General features: G+C 40.5%; 1 protein-coding gene across 3 annotated transcripts; it reads right to left on the bottom strand.

The window, feature by feature from the left end:
- Positions 1-370: 370 nt before the first annotated feature.
- On the bottom strand, positions 371-23,325 carry LOC111607625 (NACHT, LRR and PYD domains-containing protein 3-like). 3 transcript variants are annotated; one of them, XM_023329696.1, is made up of 13 exons: positions 22,969-23,325; positions 19,778-19,833; positions 18,153-18,333; positions 17,609-17,682; positions 16,206-16,487; positions 12,122-13,862; positions 10,218-10,394; positions 9,056-9,229; positions 6,357-6,530; positions 4,323-4,496; positions 1,662-1,835; positions 973-1,125; positions 371-453 (listed from the first exon to the last, which is right to left on the bottom strand). In XM_023329696.1, the coding sequence occupies exons 3-13, from the start codon at positions 18,266-18,268 to the stop codon at positions 438-440; spliced, it is 3,255 nt and encodes a 1,084-aa protein (XP_023185464.1). In that variant the 5' UTR covers positions 18,269-18,333; positions 19,778-19,833; positions 22,969-23,325; the 3' UTR covers positions 371-437. The 3 variants fall into 3 exon arrangements, with proteins under 3 accessions (XP_023185464.1, XP_023185465.1, XP_023185466.1); XM_023329697.1 differs by having other exon boundaries at positions 18,153-18,276; XM_023329698.1 differs by lacking the exon at positions 16,206-16,487.
- Between the last annotated feature and the right edge of the window lie 645 nt (positions 23,326-23,970).

Genomic DNA, 23,970 nt, shown 5'->3' with positions numbered 1-23,970 from the left:
AGCATCTTTTTATCTGTGGAGCTTTGAGGAACATTTTCATGTCAGCAGAAGGAAGAAGCAGCAGAGAAAAGAGGTTTGAAGTGTCTTTCATGGCTTCAAAGCTGAACTGAAAATGATTCCCATGTTTCCATTCTCAGACCATTTCTGGTTCCAGGATGAAAATGAATCAGAGAGAAAAAAGATCAACTTTCCAGTTGAATCCAGTTCAGATCAAAACTCCATGAAGCCTCTAAATGGAGCCCAGTTTGAATTGGATCTTTATTGATCCAAAGAGACAAACAATATCAGACACTAAATGACAGACATGAGAAAATAAACAGGAGGAAAATCTTGGAGGTCAGAGGTCATCATCATGATCCAGTCAGAGTCTCTTTAGACTCAAACTGCTGCAGCTTCAACCTCTGAGGATCAGCAGGACACTGAGACCATTTTCTACTTTACTGAGGCCAGAACCTGCAGAGAGAAGAAGGAAGGAGAGAGCAGATCAGTGAGTGTTTCCAGCCTCTCTCCAGCAGCAGTCAGTGACGCAGCACATCCACTAGATGGTTTCCAGGCTGCAGTCAGACTGATCTCAGAGCTGTGACCAAGATGAACCTGATCAGTTGTTTCCTGTTGAACTGAGAGAACAAACAGATCTGAGATCAGATCTGCTGCTGCCACAGTTTGATGGATGAGGACCACTGTCTCTAGACATGTTGGACGGCTGGACGCTGGAGTCCAGCTGGACTTCCTGGAGACATGGACACAGCAACAACACTCATCTTCACACCAACACAAACGCAGGAACACAGCAAGCTGCTGCTCCTCTGATTGGCTGATTGCTGTCTCTGTGTCCAATCAGGAAGCCTGAACCATTCTCCTCCCACTGAGAAGCTGCAGCTTTACTGGGAACACTGGATCTTTGCTTTGATGCTAACTGGGTTTAGTTCAATATGCTGACAGCAGCTGGACTCACTACAAACATTTACTTACTCTACAGTCTCTACAAGATCCTTCAGCTGCTGAACATCTGAATCCTTCAGGTTGTTTCCTCTCAGGCCCAGTTTTGTCAGACGGGTCGGGTTGGACTTCAGAGTTGAGGCCAAATAATCACAGCTGATCTTTGACAAACTGCAGTCCCACAAACTGAATAGAGAATAAAAGATGTGAGCTGAAGCCAACAGGATGCAGGTTAACCAGTCCAACAGAACCAGTTAAAGATTCTCATCAATATTAATGCCAACAAGCTGCTGCTTCAATAAAGACCTGCTGACTTCAGAACCAGAACCAGAACCAGAACCTGGTACTGGGTCATGTTGTGTTGGAGGATTTTAGTCAATAAAATCATCCAGGTTCTGATCAAAGTGTTGATGCATCAATCATTGATTATTGATTTGTTCCTGTCAGATTCCAGGAATTCACTTTTCTAGACTGGGTTGAATGACCTTTGACCTGCTTGACATGAGGGGGATTTCTACACACTGGGGGTCCGAATGCTGTCCTGTTCTGACCTCAGATCAGCAGGTCCAACTCAGTTACACAGAGGGACTAAATTAAACTCTGGATCCAAGTCCAGGAACAAACTCAGAAAATATTTATTAGAACAGAAGAAATTAATTTGATTTATGATCAATTATATATAATTATTCACAGAAATATCAATAATTATAGAATTAAAATACTCCAATCTCTCCAGTCTGCAGCCTTCAGTCTGTAGAAAACCACAGAGCTCCTTCAGTCCAGAATCTCCCAGGTTGGTTCTGTACGAGATCAGTCCTGTCAGATGGGTCGGGTTGGACTTCAGAGCTGAGAACAGAGAAGTCCAGCTGGTCTCTGACAAACTGCAGTCCATCAACCTGAATAAAGAATAAAAGCTGTGAGCTGAAGCCAACAGGATGCAGGTTAAAACTGAAATATGAACAAATAAATAATAAAAATATAGAAAATTTAATTTCCCTGAATGTAAAAGAAACATGATGAACTTGTGAAGGAAAAAAATATTAACAATGTTTAATTAATTTTGAATGTACACTTTATGATTTTTTTATTAAAGGTTTGCACTCAGTTGCAGCTCAACAGGACATGTGCTCTTCTGACCCTCCTCAAAGAAGTGAAGAACAGGCTGTTCAGCGGTTAGACATGTTAGACATGGCTAAGGTGATAAGTCTAGTTTGTAGAAGTTCAGTTACTAGTATCTGATTAGCCATCCGCAGAGAGGCCTTTTTGTAGAAACGCCTGTTTGGACACAGAAAGAAAGTAGAAATTATCTATTATGTTTCGTTAGATAAACCTAAAAGGGCGTCTTATGCACAAGAAACACAAAGAATATGGCCAAAGTTGAGCTGTGAATGTGTATGCAACCCTGCTCAACTGAAACGTACAGATAAGTAACTTATAGATTTTTGAGCCACTTGAGCCAGGGGGTGTGGCTACGTAATGTGTGACGTATCCTTTGTAGATGAGGGGACGTTCAGCCCCAAGTCAGAACTCATCCGATTCTCACCGAGATGTGAGCTTTGAACGTTTTCTCCATTTGCAAATGTTATTTTAAGCTGTTTGTTCTCTTTTATAGCTGAAGTTTGGTCTCGAATTTTGTGCAACTTAACAAACTGATTCTAACATCTGATCCAGTCAAACTGGTTTAAAGAGTCCAAACCAGCAGAACCAGAACATTTGATCAGCAAAGAAACTCAAAGTTTTTCTAAAAGTTTCTCAGGATCTTAAACTCAGTCGATGTTTTTCTCTCTCCATGTTTCCTTCCAGGCTCTGTATTAGCCGACTGCTCTGTACCATCATTTATCTACTGAGATATTTTATGTCTCCAGTTTTTGTTCATTAATCTATTAATGATGTTTTCTTGCTGGTTGTATTTTAACTGCAGCTCATTGCTAAGTATAACAGATGTAAACGGGTTTATTTCAATCCGTCTAATTCAGCGTTTTACAATATCCATTACAGCTCACATTCTGAAAGTTGATCATTTTCTCATTTTGTGCTGATTCAGTTACTGAACTATCAACTAGAAAATATTTAGCCTTTTCTCTGTCAGATTGATGTGGGTCATTTAGTTCAAGTTCTGAATCCTTCATCAGAGACGGCTGCAGAAATGGGAACATTATCATAAAGGATAAACCAGATTGTGAAGATGAATCATTTTAAATCTATTTTCCAGGTAAACCACATGAGAATGATTTCAGTGAACTGCTGAAGCTTGTTGCATACTAAGCATTACAAAGGTAAGATCTCACTTCCTGTCCTACAAAATAAGAGCTTAATCAAGATGTTTGAACAAAATGACTTTAACACCATAACCTTCACAAAGTCAGTATTTACTGCAGGACTGTTAATTAATTATCTTTCTATTATTTATGTCTCCTTAATGTCCAGGAACTCTGCCAGAAGACTGTGGTCATCCTGATAGAGTCTGACTGTCAGAACAAACTCAGATTTTCCTCTGGAAGCTGCTCTCAGTGGTTTGGAGGACGACTGACTTGGAATTTGCTCCATTAGTGGAATTGATACTAAAATGGAAACTCATCACTTGCTTCCATTTTGTTTTGCTTCCTGCCAACATCAAACTCCTGCATGTGCTGCAGCTCCATATGAGCAGGCAGTCAAGTCCCCAGAAAGCTTCCCTGTTTCTAGGAACCATTTCATCCAGAGTTAGTCGACTTTCTCTGTCCATCTCTGTCAGACTGTGAACCTTTAGTCTGAGCCTGTGGAGAACCTCTCCTAACACACCTGCTTCAGATTCATGTGCTGCAGTCTTTGCTGGATCTGATGTCTGGGAGCAGAAAACTCATGTCCTGAAGAACCTGCAGCCTGTTGAGCTCAGAGAAAAACTCAGTTGTCTGGACTTTTCAGACGAAGCTGAAGTTGGTTTCTGATTGCAGCTTCTGATCCAGGAAATGGATAAAGGGCGATTCCACCTAATTTAATCTACTATCAGCATCTTTAATCTACTAGAGTTAAAACACTACAACACCTCGACTCTTTAAACCTGGACTGGATGATTATCAACTAAAAGCAGAAGATTTAAAACTAAGTGTGAAATGTGTGGATCTTCAAAAAAGGGAGATTTTATTCTCTCTCTTTTTGCACCTTGACCTTTGACCTGCTTGACATGAGGGGGATTTCTACACACTGGGGGTCCGAATGCTGTCCTGTTCTGACCTCAGATCAGCAGGTCCAACTCAGTTACACAGAGGGACTAAATTAAACTCTGGATCCAAGTCCAGGAACAAACTCAGAAAATATTTATTAGAACAGAAGAAATTAATTTGATTTATGATCAATTATATATAATTATTCACAGAAATATCAATAATTATATCATTACATACACCAATGTCTCCAGTCTGCAGCCTTCAGTCTGTAGAAAACCACAGAGCTCCTTCACTCCAGAACCTTCCAGGTTGGTTCTGCTCAGGCCCAATCCTGTCAGACGGGTCCGTTTGGACTTCAGAGCTGAGAACAGAGAAGTCCAGCTGGTCTCTGACAAACTGCAGCCATTCAAGCTGAATAAAGAATAAAAGATGTGAGCTGAAGCCAACAGGATGCAGGTTAAAACTGAAATATGAACAAATAAATAATAAAAATGTAGAAAATTAATTTCCCTGAATGTAAAAGAAACATGATGAACTGATTCTAACATCTGATCCAGTCAAACTGGTTTAAAGAGTCCAAACCAGCAGAACCAGAACATTTGATCAACAAAGAAACTCAAAGTTTTTCTAAAAGTTTCTCAGGATCTTAAACTCAGTCGATGTTTTTTCTCTCTCCATGTTTCCTTCCAGGCTCTGTATTAGCCGACTGCTCTGTACCATCATTTATCTACTGAGATATTTTATGTCTCCAGTTTTTGGTCATTAATCTATTAATGATGTTTTCTTGCTGGTTGTATTTTAACTGCAGCTCATTGCTAAGTATAACAGATGTAAACGGGTTTATTTCAATCCGTCTAATTCAGCGTTTTACAATATCCATTACAGCTCACATTCTGAAAGTTGATCATTTTCTCATTTTGTGCTGATTCAGTTACTGAACTATCAACTAGAAAATATTTAGCCTTTTCTCTGTCAGATTGATGTGGGTCATTTAGTTCAAGTTCTGAATCCTTCATCAGAGACGGCTGCAGAAATGGGAACATTATCATAAAGGAAAAACCAGATTGTGAAGATGAATCATTTTAAATCTATTTTCCAGGTAAACCACATGAGAATGATTTCAGTGAACTGCTGAAGCTTGTTGCATACAAAGCATTACAAAGGTAAGATCTCACTTCCTGTCCTACAAAATAAGAGCTTAATCAAGATGTTTGAACAAAATGACTTTAACACCATAACCTTCACAAAGTCAGTATTTACTGCAGGACTGTTAATTAATTATCTTTCTGTTATTTATGTCTCCTTAATGTCCAGGAACTCTGCCAGAAGACTGTGGTCATCCTGATAGAGTCTGACTGTCAGAACAAACTCAGATTTTCCTCTGGAAGCTGCTCTCAGTGGTTTGGAGGACGACTGACTAGGAATTTGCTCCATTAGTGGAATTGACAATAAAATGGAAACTCATCACTTGCTTCCATTTTGTTTTGCTTCCTGCCAACATCAAACTCCTGCATGTGCTGCAGCTCCATATGAGCAGGCAGTCAAGTCCCCAGAAAGCTTCCCTGTTTCTAGGAACCATTTCATCCAGAGTTAGTCGACTTTCTCTGTCCATCTCTGTCAGACTGTGAACCTTTAGTCTGAGCATGTGGAGAACCTCTCCTAACACACCTGCTTCAGATTCATGTGCTGCAGTCTTTGCTGGTTCTGATGTCTGGGAGTAGAATACTCATGTCCTGAAGAACCTGCAGCCTGTTGAGCTCAGAGAAAAACTCAGTTGTCTGGATTTTTCAGACGAAGCTGAAGTTGGTTTCTGATTGCAGCTTCTGATCCAGGAAATGGATAAAGGGCGATTCCACCTAATTTAATCTACTATCAGCATCTTTAATCTACTAGAGTTAAAACACTACAACACCTCGACTCTTTAAACCTGGACTGGATGATTATCAACTAATAGCAGAAGATTTAAAACTAAGTGTGAAATATGTGGATCTTCAATAAAGGGAGATTTCATTCTCTCTCTTTTTGCACCTTGACCTTTGACCTGCTTCACATGAGGGGGATTTCTACACACTGGGGGTCCGAATGCTGTCCTGTTCTGACCTCAGATCAGCGGGTCCAACTCAGTTACACAGAGGGACTAAATTAAACTCTGGATCCAAGTCCAGGAACAAACTCAGAAAATATTTATTAGAACAGAAGAAATTAATTTGATTTATGATCAATTATATATAATTATTCACAGAAATATCAATAATTATATAATTAAAATACCTCAATATCTCCAGTCTGCAGCCTTCAGTCTGTAGAAAACCACAGAGCTCCTTCACTCCAGAATCTTCCAGGTTGGTGTTGCTCAGGTCCAGTTCTGTCAGATGGGTCGGGTTGGACTTCAGAGCTGAGAACAGAGAAGTCCAGCTGGTCTCTGACAAACTGCAGTCCTTCAATCTGAATAAAGAATAAAAGATGTGAGCTGAAGCCAACAGGATGCAGGTTAAAACTGAAATATGAACAAATAAAAAATAAAAATGTAGAAAATTAATTTCCCTGAATGTAAAAGAAACATGATGAACTGATTCTAACATCTGATCCAGTCAAACTGGTTTAAAGAGTCCAAACCAGCAGAACCAGAACATTTGATCAACAAAGAAACTCAAAGTTTTTCTAAAAGTTTCTCAGGATCTTAAACTCAGTCGATGTTTTTCTCTCTCCATGTTTCCTTCCAGGCTCTGTATTAGCCGACTGCTCTGTACCATCATTTATCTACTGAGATATTTTATGTCTCCAGTTTTTGGTCATTAATCTATTAATGATGTTTTCTTGCTGGTTGTATTTTAACTGCAGCTCATTGCTAAGTATAACAGATGTAAACGGGTTTATTTCAATCCGTCTAATTCAGCGTTTTACAATATCCATTACAGCTCACATTCTGAAAGTTGATCATTTTCTCATTTTGTGCTGATTCAGTTACTGAACTATCAACTAGAAAATATTTAGCCTTTTCTCTGTCAGATTGATGAGGGTCATTTAGTTCAAGTTCTGAATCCTTCATCAGAGACGGCTGCAGAAATGGGAACATTATCATAAAGGAAAAACCAGATTGTGAAGATGAATCATTTTAAATCTATTTTCCAGGTAAACCACATGAGAATGATTTCAGTGAACTGCTGAAGCTTGTTGCATACTAAGCATTACAAAGGTAAGATCTCACTTCCTGTCCTACAAAATAAGAGCTGAATCAAGATGTTTGAACAAAATGACTTTAACACCATAACCTTCACAAAGTCAGTATTTACTGCAGGACTGTTAATTAAGTATCTTTCTATTATTTATGTCTCCTTAATGTCCAGGAACTCTGCCAGAAGACTAGGACTTTGTTCGTTCGTTCGTTCCTTCCATTCATCCTTTCCCGGGTCGGGTCGCGCGGGTAGCAGCTTCAGAAGGGAGGCCCAGACTTCCCTCTCCCCAGCCACTTCTTCAAGCTCTTCTGGGGGAATCCCGAGGCGTTCCCAGGCCAGCTGAGAGACATAGTCCCTCTAGCGTGTCCTGGGTCTTCCCCGGGGCCTCCTCCCGGTGGGACGTGCCCGGAACACCTCACCAAGGAGGCGTCCAGGAGGCATCCTGACCAGATGCCCGAGCCACCTGAACTGGCTCCTCTCGATGTGAAGGAGCAGCGGCTCTACTCTGAGTCCCTCCCGGTTGACTGATCTCGTTCCTTCGGTCATGACCCACAGCTCATCACCATATGTGAGGGTGGGAACGTAGATTGACCGGTAAATCGAGAGCTTCACATTTTGACTCAGCTTTCTACTCACAACAACAGACCGGTACGTCACCCGCTTCACGGCAGATGCTACCCCTATCTGCCTGTCGATCTACCGCTCCCTTCTTCCCTCACTCGTGAACAAGATCCCGAGATACTTGAACTCCTCCACTTGGGGCAGGACACCCTCCACCCCCCCGACCCGGAGAAGGCACTCTACCCTTTTCCGGCTCAAGACCATGACCTCAGATTTGGAGGCACTGATCCTCATCCCGGCCGCTTCACACTCGGCTGCGAACCGCTCCAGCGAGAGCTGCAGATCACGATCTGATGAAGCCAAAAGGACCACATCGTCTGCAAAAAGCAGAGATGAGATCCTAAGGCCATCAAAACGGATCCCCTCAACACCTAGGCTGCGCCTAGAAATTCTGTCCATGAAAGTGATTAACAGAATCGGTGACAAAGGGCAGCCCTGGTGGAGTCCAACTCTCACCGGAAACAAGCCCGACTTACTGCCGGCAATGTGGACCAGACTCTGACACCGGTCATACAGGGACCTGACAGCCCGTATCAAAGGGCCCGGTTCCCCATGCTCCCGGAGAACCCCCCACAGGGCTCCCCGAGGGACACGGTCGAACGCCTTCTCCAAGTCCACAAAACACATGTAGACCGGTTGTGCGAACTCCCAGAACCCTCCAGGACCCTGCTGAGGGTGTAGAGCTGGTCCAGTGTTCCACAAACAGGATGAAAACCACACTGCTCTTCCTGAATCCGAGGTTCGACTATCTGACGGACCCTCCTCTCCAGGACCCCAGAATAGACCTTGCCAAGGAGGCTTAAGAGTGTGACCCCCCTGTAATTGGAGCACACCCTCCGGTCCCCCTTTTTGAACAGGGGGACCACCACCCCAGTCTGCCAATCCAGGGGAATTGCCCCCGATGTCCATGCAATGTTGTAGAGTCGCATCAGCCAACACAACCCTACAACATCCAGAGCCTTAAGGAACTCCGAGCGGATCTCATCCACCCCTGGGCCCTGCCTCAGATCAGCAGGTCCAACTCAGTTACACAGAGGGACTAAATTAAACTCTGGATCCAAGTCCAGGAACAAACTCAGAAAATATTTATTAGAACAGAAGAAATTAATTTGATTTATGATCAATTATATCTAATTATTCACAGAAATATCAATAATTATAGAATTAAAATACCTCAATGTCTCCAGTCTGCAGCCTTCAGTCTGTAGAAAACCACAGAGCTCCTTCCGTCCAGAATCTTCCAGCTTGGTTCTGTACAGGGTCAGTGCTGTCAGATGGGTCGAGTTGAACTTCAGAGCTGAGAACAGAGAAGTCCAGCTGGTCTCTGGCAAACTGCATTCATACAACCTGAATAAAGAATAAAAGATGTGAGCTGAAGCCAACAGGATGCAGGTTAAAACTGAAATATGAACAAATAAATAATAAAAATGTAGAAAATTAATTTCCCTGAATGTAAAAGAAACATGATGAACTGATTCTAACATCTGATCCAGTCAAACTGGTTTAAAGAGTCCAAACCAGCAGAACCAGAACATTTGATCAATAAATAAACTCAAAGTTTTCTATCAGCCTTGTTGAGGTGAAGCCATTTCTGCTGGTTCCTGATAATCAGCTGGAGACCCGACTTGGTAACTGGATCAGAACCACTCAGTTTATTCATTAATGGCCTTGGGTTCTTATTAAAGCTGCTGAAAGCCAATGGAGGCCATTATTTCCTAAGGAGACGTGACCTGATGAAGCATCATCACAGAGACGAGGCTCCAACCGACTGACAGCTGTCAGACTGAAGAGGACGGTTCCTCTCTGACCCGGCCCAACAGAACCACAGCTTCAGGACAAAGCTGAGGAACCTGCTGCTGCTGCAAACCTCACTTTCATTCATTTCATCTAGATTTGCTTTTCTACAATCAGTCATTTCTTAGATTTGGTCATTAATGATGATTTGAACTTGTCAGTGTTTGTGGCTCGACTCTGGAGGAACAACATTTCATTCTGGATGTAAAGATGAGAATCAGAAATGAGAAATAAAACAATCTGAATCTTTACCAAACCAAACTGAAACATCTCCATCATTAATTTACATCATTTGAAATATTTTACTCATTTTATTCATCAGTAAAAACATTTAAAATCAGAAAAACTGAAAAACAAAGTTCAATAATCTCAAAGTCTGAAATAAGAAAATAATTCATTTATAAGGTAAAATGTTTTAGAGATTTTATTCTGACATTTAAACAGATTGTTTTAAAAGAAAATATATTAAATTAACTTATTAATTAACCTAATGATTGAAGAATCAATGAATGATTTTATTGGATAAATAGAGAAAACAAACCCCAGATTCTCCACTTTACTGACTGAACTCTCCAGGATCTCAACCAGAGGCTTCAGATCAGAGTCTCCACCTCCCAGTATGATCCAACTTATTTCCAGTTCAGTCAGATCTGGGTTGGACTTCAGAGCCGAGGCCAAAACTTCACATTCAGCCATTTGGATCAAACAGCCACCAAGTCTGTGATTAGAGAAGAAATAAATTCAGTTCTAATGAAATCAATCTGGATCATAAACAGACTAAAATATGATAACAGTGATGTCATCATCTGATCAACATCTGATCTTCAATTTACTGAGTTTGACCCCACAGAGAATCTGTGCAGGTCCTGGTTAAAGTCCAGGTTCTGGTTCTGGTTCTGGTCCAGGCTTCATGTCCTCAGACCTTCAGCTGCAGTCAGATGTTGAAGATCTTCTATCATCTGTGAAGGAAAGTTCAGTTTTCTCTGCAGCATCTGATGGAGCTGCAGCATCAGAGCCTCAAAGGAGCTGAAGCAGCTGATGAAGAGGCTGACTGAGCTGATGAAGGAAACTACTGCAGATGATGGAGAGGAGGAGGAACTGCTCACAGCTCGGACTTGGACTAGACCGTTTGGCTCCTTGAGATCTTCCACCAAGCAGGAAGTGAGTTAGAAATGAAGTGAGCAGAGCAGGAAGTCCAGCCTGCTGTGGACCTCTGGCATCTCTGGGTTTGTTTAGCCAATATCTGCTGCAGCATCTAGAATCATCATCATCATTAATAATAGTAGTATATTCTATAGAACCATAGTTCCCAGCAGCAGGTTATTAAATGCTGCCACAGAGGAAACTGGGAGCAGACCAGTATCATGATGCTCCCAGTTCTGTCTCCGTTCATCTGCTGGATTTGATGCTTTAACAAAGTAGAAAGTGGACAGTCGTCAACCTGCTGCAGCTAAAAGCTTCAGATTGTTCTGGTCGTCCTGCAGAGCAGCAGCAGAACCGGGCCTGCTGCTCCTTCAGGTCTGAACCATCCTCCCAGACTGTTGATCTGAGAGGAACTGGGACAAACTGGTTGGAAGAGGGAACCATGTCTCTGCAGTGGTCTGTCCATTGTCTCAGAGGAACAAAGGTTTGGATGTTAGAAGAAATTGTTGCTAAACTTCTAAAGAGCTGAAGACCAAAACAGAGCGTTTGGGTCCAGCAGCATTTTTCATGGTGAAGCAGTGAAAGTTCTCCAGTAACTAGAAGAGGCTGGGATGTCTAAAGAGTTGAAGCTCATGTCTCTCCAGGTCTTCATGGCTAACAGCTTCAACAAAAGCTGCAGATGAAGAGTTGATGAGGAAAATGGTTCCAGCTCTGGAAGCAGAGTTCTCAGAGCTTTGGAAGGATCTGACAGAAACTAGGACTTTTTCTGGAGCCAGACAACAATCACCACATTTTGCTCTCATTTACAAACTCAGAGGAAACTAGTGGGAGGAGGAAGAGGTGAGGATGATGACAGAATGAAGAAGATCAACACTCTTCACAAAGTTTCTAATTAATGCAAAGGTTTATTTTAATGGTTCTAATTTTCATTAAACCTAAACAATTATTTTATAAAAACAGTCAAAGATCCTAAAAGGTGAATTATGGAGTGAAGAGAAGTTTAAAGTTTAAAATGTTTCTGTGGCTGATTGGATCTTAGAGAAAATAGATTTTCTAGAGTTCTGAAGGTTTTTATTCATTTAAACATAAAAATGGGAAAAAAGTTAATTTTTAAAATGATCAAAATGTCTAAAACCAGAAGCTGCAGCTGTCCTGGATGAGCTGAATGTTAAGATGGTTGAATGGCTGAAATAGTCCAGAGGATGAAGGAAGAAGTTAAAGACCAAAACATCCAGAAGCAGAAGAACCAGGAGGACAATAGAGCTGAATCAGCATTCACACAATGAAAACATCTGGACTCACCGAGCCTTTCTGCAGTTCCTCACAGCTGGAACCAGTCTCCGTCGTCCCCATTGTGATGTGTTGTACTTCTTCAGGTCCAACTCATCCAGAACCTCTGACATCTGCAGCATGAAGGCCAGAGCTGAACAGTCAGTCACTGAGAGCTCCTTCCCTGAATCCAGCAGCCGTTGGATCTCCTGATAAAATGAGACGTCGTTCATCTCCACCAGACAGTAGAAGATGTTGATGCTTCTGTCAGTAGAGATTATATCAGTGTTCATCTTCTTCAGGTTGGTGATGATTCTCTGGATGGTTTCTGGACTGTTCTCTGTCTGACCCAGCAGGCCTCCTAAGAGGCTCTGGTTGGACTCCACAGTGAGACCATGAAGGAAGCGGACAAACAGGTCCAGGTGGCCATTTTCACTGCGGAGGGATTTCTCCATGACTTTCTTCATGAACTCATCTAGAGATGTTTTTCTGTGTTTTTCTCCCAGAAACGTCTTGATCACCTCTGACTTCCTGCTGGTGAAACAGTGGAGCATGTAGACTGCAGCCAGAAACTCCTGGATGCTCAGATGAACAAAGGAGTAGACGGAGATGTTGCGCGTCCCTCTCTCTCTTTTAAACATCTCAGTGAAAACTCCTGAGAACAACGCAGCATCTTTGATGTTGATACCGCACTTTTTGAGCTCTTTGTCATAGAAGATCAGGTTTCCCTTCAGCAGCTGCTCAAAAGCCAGTTTTCCTAGAGACTCAATCAGCTTCTTGTTCTCTGGATCTTCTTCAGCTTTTCCAAAATACTTTTCCTCCTTGATTGCAAAGTGAACCTCCAGGAACTCTATGTACATCTCAGTCAGAGTCTTGGGCAGTTTTTCTCCCTCTCTGGTCTTCATCACATTCTCCAGAACTTTAGCAGTGATCCAGCAGAAAACTGGGATGTGACACATGATGTGGAGAGTTTTTGATTTCTGGATGTGGGAGATGATCCTGCTGGCCTTCTCTTCATCATCTCTGAATCTCTTCCTGAAGTACTCCTCCTTCTGGGGGTCAGTGAACCCTCTGACCTCTGTCACCATGTCAACACAATGAGCAGGGATCTGTTTGGCTGCTGCAGGTCGTGTGGTTATCCAGAGGAGAGCAGAGGGAAGCAGTTTCCCCCTGATGAGGTTTGTCAGCAGAACATCCACTGAGCTGGACTCTGTAACATCAGTCAGGATCGGATTGTTGTTGAAATTCACATTAATTCGACTTTCATCCAGACCATCAAAGATGAACAGAACCTGGAACGTTTCAAAGCTGCTGATTTCTTTGGTTTTAGAAAATAATTTATGAATCAGTTCTAATAAGCTGAACTTTTCTTCTTTCAGCAAATTCAGCTCTCTGAAAGTGAATGGAAATATGAAATCAATGTTCTGGTTGGTTTTGCCTTCAGCCCAGTCCAGAGTGAACTTCTGTGTTAACAGTGTTTTCCCAATGCCAGCCACTCCCATGGTCATCACTGTTCTGATTGGTTGATCACTTCCAGGTGATACTTTAAAGATGTCTTCTCTTCTGATTGTTTCTTGTTTCCTGGATGCTGTTTCAATGTGTCTGACCTCATGTTCCTGGTTGACCTCCCTAGTTAACCCCTCTGTGATGTAGAGCTCTGTGTAGATCTGGTTCATATCGGTTTTATTTCCATGTTCAGCGACGCCTTCAAAGAGACTCTGGAACTTCTTCTTCAGAGACGCTTTAAGTTCACGTTGACACCGAATATCAAAATCTGAAGAAAGAGACAAAGACAGGAGAGGAGACACTTCAGCTGAACATAAGGAAAACAATAATTTTTTGATATTCTCAGAGACGATTTGTGCATCAGCTTTAATGAATGAGAAAAAAGTAAATCAATAAATAAAAAGTTCAAATTTGATAAAAACACTGCATGGTAAGAAGAACTATAAACCCGGTTCTTTCTGCAGAGCTGGTTAGAATTAGTTTTGATCATTAAAACTCTTTCCCGGTTTTCTCTGGTTGAAGGTTAATCAGACATAGCTCCCACAGAGCGACCTCTGACCTTTGAGATTTATCAAAGTGTTTAATTTGAAATGGCATTCTTTTTGAGCACTGTCTGAAAGCTGGAAACAAAAAACCGAACTGGCCACTTTATTAGGTACACCTGTCCAATTACTTGTTAATGGTTGGAGGTGATAGAAAGGCAGCTGTAGCCGAAATGAAATCATTACAGCCCATCTTCAACACATTGAACCATGAAGGGAACCAAGATTAGTTACAATAATAGACTTATCTGAGAAACATTTATTTCAGATGCAAGAACAAAATTTGATGAAAACTCTGACACTACTCCAGTTTAGTTTACATTTTGTGAAAAGGAAGTTGTGCTCATGTTTCTGTCTGACGTTTCTGTATCATTTATTTTAGAGGTTCTTGGTGCAGCGCTCCCTACAGGCAAGGAAGGGAACAGGTTTTTCAACTAGTTTGCATCATTTGACTCAATGCAGTGTGAACGAGAACTTCAGTAGCTGAAAATGATACAGAATTTTGGTCCCAATCAAACTGAGTCTACCAGACTAACATGTGGAAAAAGCCTTAAGATCAAAATTTTACAAATTTTCTATCGCACCTAAAGCTAAAGAGATTCTCAGTAGCTCATACTTTTGCCCTTGATCTTCGTTGTGGCTTTGAACGTATTAATCGTCTATCCTGTGCTGTGACCACTAACCACCTTTCTATGATTGTATATATGCTCATGCCTTCAGGAATATTTACATCAATGGTTATCTGAATATATTCCAGATTTGAATTTGTTACTCTGAGGAACAGAAAGCAATAAAAAATAGGGAAATGATGCAGCTGTGCTCAGCGTTCTGTTTGCACAAACATGAAAGACCAAACTATGTAATATTAACTGTTTTTGTTGAAGAATTGAAAGGTGGCTAAACTCCTAAATATATATAAGTAAAGGAAATGACGCACTCCGGACTCGGCTTCTCTTGCTGCTTTAGGCCATGGCGAGTTGGGAGATTTATTACTCTTACAACTTCATCAGTACAAAAACCAAAAATCTCCTCACATTCCTAACATCACCCTTTTTTATACAATCTCATCTTTACTGATGTGAGTTGGAAAGTTTCAACCAATAGCATTGCAACCCTAGATTTATGGAAGGATCCTTACAAGGCCCTAGACTGATTGTATGTTGGACCTCCTTGAGAATATTTGGGCCTCTTGATCTGCTCCATTTCAGATTTGCCAAATAAGCCAATTTATCACAGATTGTTGTTCTTATCTGTACAAACTGCATCCTTTCCCAAGTAATATTTGGTCCAACTTTACGCTTCGCATGCAAGGGAAGGGAGGGTGTCCGGTCAGTTTGACCCAGAGAGGTGCCAAGAATAATTTCGCAAAAACAATTCCACAAATAGTATTTCCTCTCTTACATTTTTCGATGGGTTTAAAAGAAATAAAGTTCATGTGTGACTGTTGGTTTACATCTTCTTACTATATAACCTAAATTCAAAAGGGCTTCCAAGTGTCAGAATGTAGTTATATTTATAATGACATAATCAGTTGATCTGAGTCTTTATCATTATGTTTGGCTCAGCAATTAATTTCTATAAAACAAAGTGAAACATCTGGTTTTATTTGAGACCATCAGATCCAGAACCTGGAGGTTCTCCATTGCTGAGTGTCGATGCAAACATCAGAGTTGACCACAGCTGCTTCTGTTCATTTAAAAGTAAATCTACAGAAGCATTCATTTTATCTCTGTTGGCTGTACAAGCTGTACAAAACCTTTTCATTAAGTCATTCAGGGTCAAAAAAATCCCATCATAATCCATATTAACCTGTCAATTTCTAAACTTGAAAATGTCATAGTGATGACATATTCAAATGCATTTAGTTTTCATTCGATTTAATTAATATTCAACAAGCTGAACCCAGAATCCATTGTCTCATCAAACAGATTAATATATTTAACTTTTTCTCTGTGGTGACAAATTTTGAAATCAGAAATATTTGAAGAAAAATAATTTATTTATCGTTTATAGTTGAATCAAAGACAGCAGAGGCTGTAAAAGCAGCTTTAATGAACTGTGTGTCTCACCTGGACCAGAGGAGTCAGAGGACAAACCCAGCTGGTTGGACAGAGTCGGATCTCTGTGATGAAGACGTTTGATCATCAATCTGCAGGCTTCCTGTCCTTTCTTCATCACAGCATCTATGGTGTCGCGGGCCTTGTCTGCTCTGATTGGGTTCTTCTGCAGTATACCTTCAATCTCTGAATGATGAAAGACGCCATCTGATAGAAGATCATCAAGGAGCCGTTTCAGGATTTCCTCAGAGACTTTCTCCACAAACTCAGGGCGAACCTTGAAAAGTTTTTCCTCTGCAGGCAGAAACAGAAACAAGATTCATTCAAACTGACGTCTGAGAGAAAAACATGATGCAGATCAACTATTCATGTTGCTCCATCCAGAGATTCCCCTCAGAGTCTGTTGATCAGCTCCTCAGGTCTAAACCTGTTGTTGTGTTTCTGCCTCATATCTGAGTGATGACCACTGATTCTGTCTACATGAGAACAAATGAAGCTTCTGGTTCATCATTTATTTCCTCACTGCAGGAAGAACAATAAAACAAACACATTCTAAACATAGAGCTGCACTATTTTAGGAAAATCAGAAAATTCTGATATTATTGGTAAATATTGTGATGAAAATATTGACTGATTAACAAACATTTTCATCACTTTTTTTCATTTCTTTACCATCATCACCAAGTCTTCATCTCAGTCTCTAAGCTTTAGGATCTCTGTCACCAAATGTTGGAATAACAGACACAGCAAGTCTTTGCATCTGAGATAATAAATTAAACTCCTGTATTGAAGTTCACAAATCAAATATGTTTCAATAAACCTCACAGCTGGTTTTAAATATTTTGCAGTTAAGACGAAACTAAGAACCTACAGCAGGGTTGAAGTCTTTAAGTATTTTAGTTTTTGAAGCAGATCAGCTTAAAGATGCTCAAGATAGTGAGAAATTACGTGGAATTGCCCTTTAGTCGTTTTCCGAAAACACATAAAACACTTGAATAATATATTAATTGCTTAAAAGATTAAATGTCAAAATTAAAACCTGGATCTGCCCACAAAGAATCAATTATTACACAACCATTATCTGACTGATGATCTCTTTATCCATCCTGTCTGCATTTCATTCCTCTGAACCCTGTGATGTCTCATCATATTGATCCTATAAAGTGTTTCACTAGAGCTGGTGGCATGGGTTATGGTGCAAAGAATAAAATCAATTGTTTATTTTTCTGAACAGGCTCCAATTAAATGAGGACCATGTTAACCAGAGTTACCAGCACATGAGTTCCAGTTACACCAGCTGAAATAATTGATCACTAAAAGACTTTTAAACCTTAAATTTCCAAATCTCAACTAAAGACGTGGATCTGATCCAACAGAGACAACAGGAGGCTCTGATTGGAGGAGTTCAGTCTCACCTGGAGAACAGCTGCTCTGATTGGCTGTCGGCCGTTCAGCTCCTGTTCTGGGTCTTTCTTCACACTCACAGCTCCTGTAAAGACATTTCTTCATCAGTGAAATATTTCACTATCAACAGGCTGGAGCTGAACATGTTCATGAAGGTCCACCACAAACTAGAGACCAGAACTGGGTCAGAACAGAACCTGAGATCATTGATGATCTCTGGTTTGAAGTTATTCATTGTATCATATCTGGTATCATGACTGATACCAGTGTTCCCAGTCTGGAAGCTCCAGTGCTTCACTGGGTTTAGAGACAATCTGAGTCGTTGCTCCTCACATTGTTGGTTGTTTTTGTTTTCATGCAACATTTTCATCATTAATTCATTCAGACCTTCATTCAAACTCTGATTTACTGACCAACATCCTTCATGACTAACTTTAAATTAATATCTCAGAAAATTAAGTTACTGTTTATTAAAACACTGAAATCAACCAGTTAATATCTTTTATTTTATATCTCTATAGATTCACATGAATCAGTTAGAAAATGGTTTCTTACTTTCTGTCTGAGGGTCCAGGTTCATTACTGAACACTGGAGGTTCTGGTTTGGACCGGTCATTCCTCATAGATGGACTGATGGGTCCTAGAGGTTCTGCTCTGTCCTGATCTTCCATCTTCTGGCCTTTTGGAGAGAGAAACCAGAACCAGTCAGTCCAGTGATCCGGTTCCAGTAACTGTCCTGTGAAGCAGAAAGCTGGTTCCCATCATGTGTTCAGAGGATCAGAGTGAATCATTTGAATGAATGAGTGAACATTTCCTATGAACTAGTGAACTTATTTAGCTCCCAGTGGACTTGAACGCATCATGACTCTATTGTAGCTCTGTATGGAGGGAGTCAGTGAGCAGAAGGTTCTGAGGGAGCAGCAGCTCAGGTCGGGTCCACAGCTCTCCTCCAGACAGAACCGGGTCCAGCTGGGATCTCAGCAACATGTCAGCCTCTGTGTGCAGCTCAGCAGGATTTCCTCTCAGCTCAAGAGACACAAAGCAGCTTTCAGGGACCACAGCATCCAGCTGAGGTACCAGCTGGACCCACTGCAAGGAATCATGGGTAAACAGCTGCTTCAATAGGGGGATGAAGCCCCCAAACACTCAGCAAAGCCTGAAACATATTTAGTCTATTGATCTGATTGAACTTCAAAATAAAGAGACACATTAATGCAACTCTTTTAGTTAGAAACTAGTTTGTTACAACTGATCTAAAATGTCTGTGAAATTATTTATTTTATTATTATTGCTCCATTTAAAAGTTTTGTTATTTTTAGGGTTGAACCGACTGCAGTTTTCTGGCTGATCGATTCCGATTTTGCAGATACTGATTGCTAAACACAGCAACCTTTCAGGTAAGAGTCAGTCTGGATCTGGATGCATTTTTCCAGCAGAGCTTTGAGAGACAAAGAGTTTCTTCCTGCTGAAAGGAGCAACAAGAGGAAAACCTGGAAAAAGATCAAACTCAGTGAGGAGGAAGAGAGGAAATCTGTGGACGGCTTAAAGCCGGTTCTGATCCACAGACAAGAGAAACATCAGTTTCTGCTGAACCCCAGACTGATGAGGGACGGAGTGATGTGATTCACTTCCTGCTGATTTCAACAAGCAGAGAAACTAGTTTACAATGTTTTAGTTCTGCTTTTTAGGTTAAAACACCAGAGAGAGTCGCTGCAGCAAGAACTGATGGACTGTAAAAGTTACATCAAGTTCTCAATTTATTTAGATTAAATCTGAAAAGTTCATTATTGCTCCACACAAACAGATCAGCTTTAGATGCTGCTGTCATGGTAGATCATAGCTGATCATTCACCAGGTTAACTGCGCAGTAACTGAGCTGTGTGTTTATAGTGTGTTCAATATTTCTCTTTTTGTTACTTATAGTCGCATAATGTAACCTCACTTAGCATCACTTTATAAGCAGCAACGTCTCACAATAAAGTTTTTCATTTGATCTAATTCCTTTCTAGATCAGGCCTTCAATAAAGTAAACAGAGCGCTGCTGCGGGGACCAGGCCCTATGAGAGCCAAGCGACCCAGGCCGAGGTGACTGAGGCCCCGGGAAGCCTCGGTGGGTTCATCGGTTAGAAAGGCTCCAGAGAGCCGAGAGACACGGAGGGACCCGGAGCGGCAACACTTACCTCTAGTAACAAGTCAGCAAGTTATTTCCATCCTGCAGCTCAAAATGGAGGCTGATCTGAAGAAGAAGACCAAAGTTAACTGAGTTTCTATTTCCACAAAAAGTCACATAACTTGTGTTTTCTTCTAGAATCAAAGTTTGATTCATCTGAATAAACATTAATAGTTCAGTTAGATTTGACAGAGTGAAAAAACTAGAGTGAAGATGGAAAAGCTTCAGTATTTCTGTTTTGCTGTTAGTGAAGCAGATCTGAAGCTGAGCAGCTTTTTTCATGGATTCAGCAGAAAACCAGCAGAACAAACTGCAGTTTAACAGGCGTTTGATGGAGGATTATGAGCGCTCACTGCCCTCTGGTGGTGAACTATCGCAACTACAGATATTCCTCTTCATATTAATTGCAGTTTATTTGATCTCATTTTCACTTTTATCAGGCCAAATCAAATCAGCTTAATGTTAATGTTAAATAAGAGTCGCTGCAGGGTTAGTACATGGAAAATAAAACTTATTCTATAAAAATCCTCCAAAAATGATTCACTGTGGGTAATTTTGAGACTCAAGGTCTGAAAAATTATAATAAAAATGTGTTTGAAATAAAATTCAATCATCTGCAATAAGAGCATCAAGCAGAATGAAAGCGGCTTATAGAGAAAAATTGAATATAAAAAGTTAATAAAGTTTAAAATATTACTAGTTAATATTACTTAGTTAATTGCAGTATGTTGTATAACTGAATTAATCTGTGAATAAATGTATTACACATATAACAATATTATGTTGCTGTTGTTAATGTCATTTAAATATTTTTATCTGTTTTTAAAGACTCTCTATCGAAATAAGAAAATTATACAGTGATGGTGCAAAACCTCTGCAGAGTTTAATTTCCTGCTTTTGAATAAAAGTTTCAGGGAGGAAACAAGAAAAGTAAAAATTATTATTTAATATGAAAGCTAATTGAGAAAATTAACTCTTTTATATCGCCCTTAATGTGAAAGTGAATGTGGTTTGTAAACTCTCTACCACAGTACTAACCTTTTTATTACCGCGGACCGGTCAAGAATTGGTAATTTTGCTGCGAGGCGGGACGTCAGATAATGCTTCTGCATGTTGGTGTTCCTGCTAAAGCCTTTTCTTTTTTTTTTGGTTGAAATTTTCCCTTTATGACAATCATACAACGTCCTGCAGAGTGTGGTGTGTTACGTGGTGGTGTGTTACGTGGTGGTGTGTTACGTGGTGGTGTGTTAGGTGGTGGTGTGTTACTTGGTGGTGTGTTAGGTGGTGGTGTGTTACGTGGTGGTGTGTTACGTGGTGGTGTGTTACTTGGTGGTGTGTTACTTGGTGGTGTGAACGTCGTTTATCGCAGCCTGTGGGGTTTTTCCTGACTGGGAGCGAAACGCAGCCTGTTGAATGTGACAGGTAGCCAATCAGAAAGCGCGGTGATGTAAGAACGGAGGAAAATCCCAAACCGTTGACATGGCAACTGAGAGTCAGGTGGATATCAGAGAAGATGTGTAGAAATGTTTATTACTACATGTAAAGGTCATTTTTATACATGTTTATTATATGTAATTATGTTTATTCAGTTAAAATGTTAACTACAAACAAACATAACTGTTAGAAAAATTATCCTCCTGTTCATTTACTCATGAGTTTATTTTACAAGTTATGTTTTCATATTATTCTTTCATATTATTACTCTTATATTATTCTTCTTTTTATATTTTTACTTAACTTTTCTTTCTTTTGTAGTATATTATTAATTTTGTTTAGGATGTTTGCTTGGAAGCTAAAAACGTTAAACATTCATGTGTTATTAGCTCCATATGTAACTGATTAGTTGTGGTCAGCCACATGCCCTTATAAGGGCATGTCCATAGGAGGTTCCAGAATGTAAAGACGGTTGGTCAATTCTCTGTGTGACTGTGTGAAGAAGCCCAACCTCCTTTTTCTATACAATAAAGAGAAATGCAAAGAAAGAACTGGCAGAATTGAGTCCAGACAGTGTTTGACAGCGATTCGTCGCGTCTGTTCTCAATTCTCCTATTCTGCAGAAAATAAATTAAAAGAAACCTAATCTCTGTCTCTGGCTGATTCTTTGCAGGTTATGACAAAATAAACCTATCAATAACTCGCCTCCAAATCATAGAGCAGCAAATAGAGCGGCTGCTCCGCCATCTTTTATCAAACGCCTTTTCTTTTTTATCTCTTAAAATTAGTTCACAAACTGTCACTGCTGCTTCTACATCGTCATCCGTGTTTGATTATTCTAAATTCACGTTTGGCCTGTTGGGGTTTCACTGGATTTTCATGTGGAACCGGTTCTGTGCTGTGTTGCTCCTGCTGTGTGTCTGGACTCACGAACCGACCGAACCTGTTGGACTTTTATCGGCTCTGTGGTCTCAGAGGTTTGGAAAATCGGCCAATAATCCTTAAATCATGTTGTGTGAACCAGACCTAAAACTCACAAGCTCTACTCCTCTCATCTCAACCACTGCTAATGCTCTGACTCTGGTCACTATGGTAACGTTTACATAGCCCTTCAAAATAAGACACAAAATACAGATGCGCCACAAAAACGAACATTTTACTTTCGTGAAAATTTTAACTGACAATAACTAATGGAGCCCTGAGCTTGTTTCTCTGCAACCAGACGGTCCATCTGGGAGAGATGAGAGACAATGACACCCCAAGTGTTGCTTACGCACAGAGTGCTTGGTCTCTAGTGGCGAAGCTTCACTGCCTCAGTAACATCCGGTCATCATATCATGCAGAGCTTGGACTGTGGGAATCACCTACCGGTCCGGGATAAATCCATCCTCCTGTCTTCTCTGGGCTTTTTCCCTTCATAAAGAAACTTTCCAAAGAACCTGATCTGTTTCTGACTCATTTTGCTGCTTGTGGCTCCATGTTGGCGCGCAAGACGTAACCGAGAGAATCCGGCTAAAGGATTTTCAAAATAAAAGATCCTCCAGACTCAAATAATACATAAAACGGAAATATTTAATTATTTCTTGCGCGGCCCGGTAAAAATTGGTCCACGGACCGGTACCGGTGCGCGGCCCAGGGGTTGGGAGCCACTGCACTAGAGGGCAAAAACCGCCCTGTTCCGATGTAAATAGAAGTTCAGTTCGAGGCTACACAGCTAAAACATCAACATCATCAGGATAATTTAACTTTTCATAAATATTTTCCTACCTTCAGACCGGAAGCTCAGCATCTTATCGTCTAAACCAGAGTTGTAGAGCTTTGATTCAGCTCTGTTGGAGCTGAAGCTCCAGTTTAGGAGCCACAGCTGCTGCTGGAGCCTGTTAGCATCGTTAGCATCGTTAGCTCCGCTCAGAGTCTCTGCGGGCTGTTTTCATCTCTGTGGAGCTGCTTCTAGTTCACACTGACAGATAAAACATTGAAGTGAACCCAGGAGAAGAATCTGTCTTCATTTATCTCACTGGGAACCAGTTAACCCGCTGGTCTGAAGCTGGAAACCAGTTAGCTACAGCGCTACAGACTAGTATCATTTATCGCAACGAGTTTATTCTCTTCTTCTTCTGTAAGCGTTTTCTGGCAGTTTACAAACTTTGTGTATTACCGCCATCAACTGGACGGAGATGTAATTCAGAAATTCATTTTTCCTATAAATCTTCAAATCTTAAAATAACTAAATTATATACATACTTATACACTCACACACAATTACTAAATTCTCTCAGCTAATTTTGTATCTTTTAAATATTTAATAAGTACTTGAATTATGTCATGTGATTGATGCTTCCCTAATTAATTAGCCATAGTTACTGAACTCCCCATTACCCTTTCCAGTTCTTTCCTCTCTTTTATATATTTTCTACAATAAATCAACACATGTTCTGCTCTACATCATATTCACTTTCTCTTGCCTTAACTGCTTCTTTAGCCAACTTATCTACTTTTTCATTACCTACAATTCCTTTATGTGCTGGAACCCATGTGAATTGAATATTTTTCTTTTGTTGCTTTATATATCAAATAACTAACTTCATCAAAAAGATCTTGACGGCTTCCAGGTTTTCCACTTACAATACTGGTTAAGCAAGACATTGAATCTGAACAGATGACTACCTTACTGGCTTCACCTCCAGCAGCCATTGTAATGCCAAAATAATTGCCAACATCTCTGCTGTAAAAATTTATAAATTATCTGTTGTTCTTCATTTTATAAAA

This window comes from Xiphophorus maculatus, chromosome 24 (assembly GCF_002775205.1).
Source record: "Xiphophorus maculatus strain JP 163 A chromosome 24, X_maculatus-5.0-male, whole genome shotgun sequence".
Lineage (NCBI taxonomy): Eukaryota > Metazoa > Chordata > Actinopteri > Cyprinodontiformes > Poeciliidae > Xiphophorus > Xiphophorus maculatus.
Note: the sequence above shows the minus strand (reverse complement) of the source record. Positions and strands in the feature narration are given on the sequence as shown.

Bases quoted from the DNA above. Each gene is read 5' to 3' on its own strand.
- LOC111607625 (XM_023329696.1), bottom strand. From the start codon at position 18,268: ATGGAAGATCAGGACAGAGCAGAACCTCTAGGACCCATCAGTCCATCT. The intron at 6,531-9,055 runs GTATTTTAATTC...TTCTTTATTCAG, and splicing joins TGCAGACTGGAGACATTGAG to ATTGAAGGACTGCAGTTTGT. The intron at 1,836-4,322 runs GTATGTAATGAT...TTCTTTATTCAG, and splicing joins TGCAGACTGGAGACATTGGT to GTTGATGGACTGCAGTTTGT.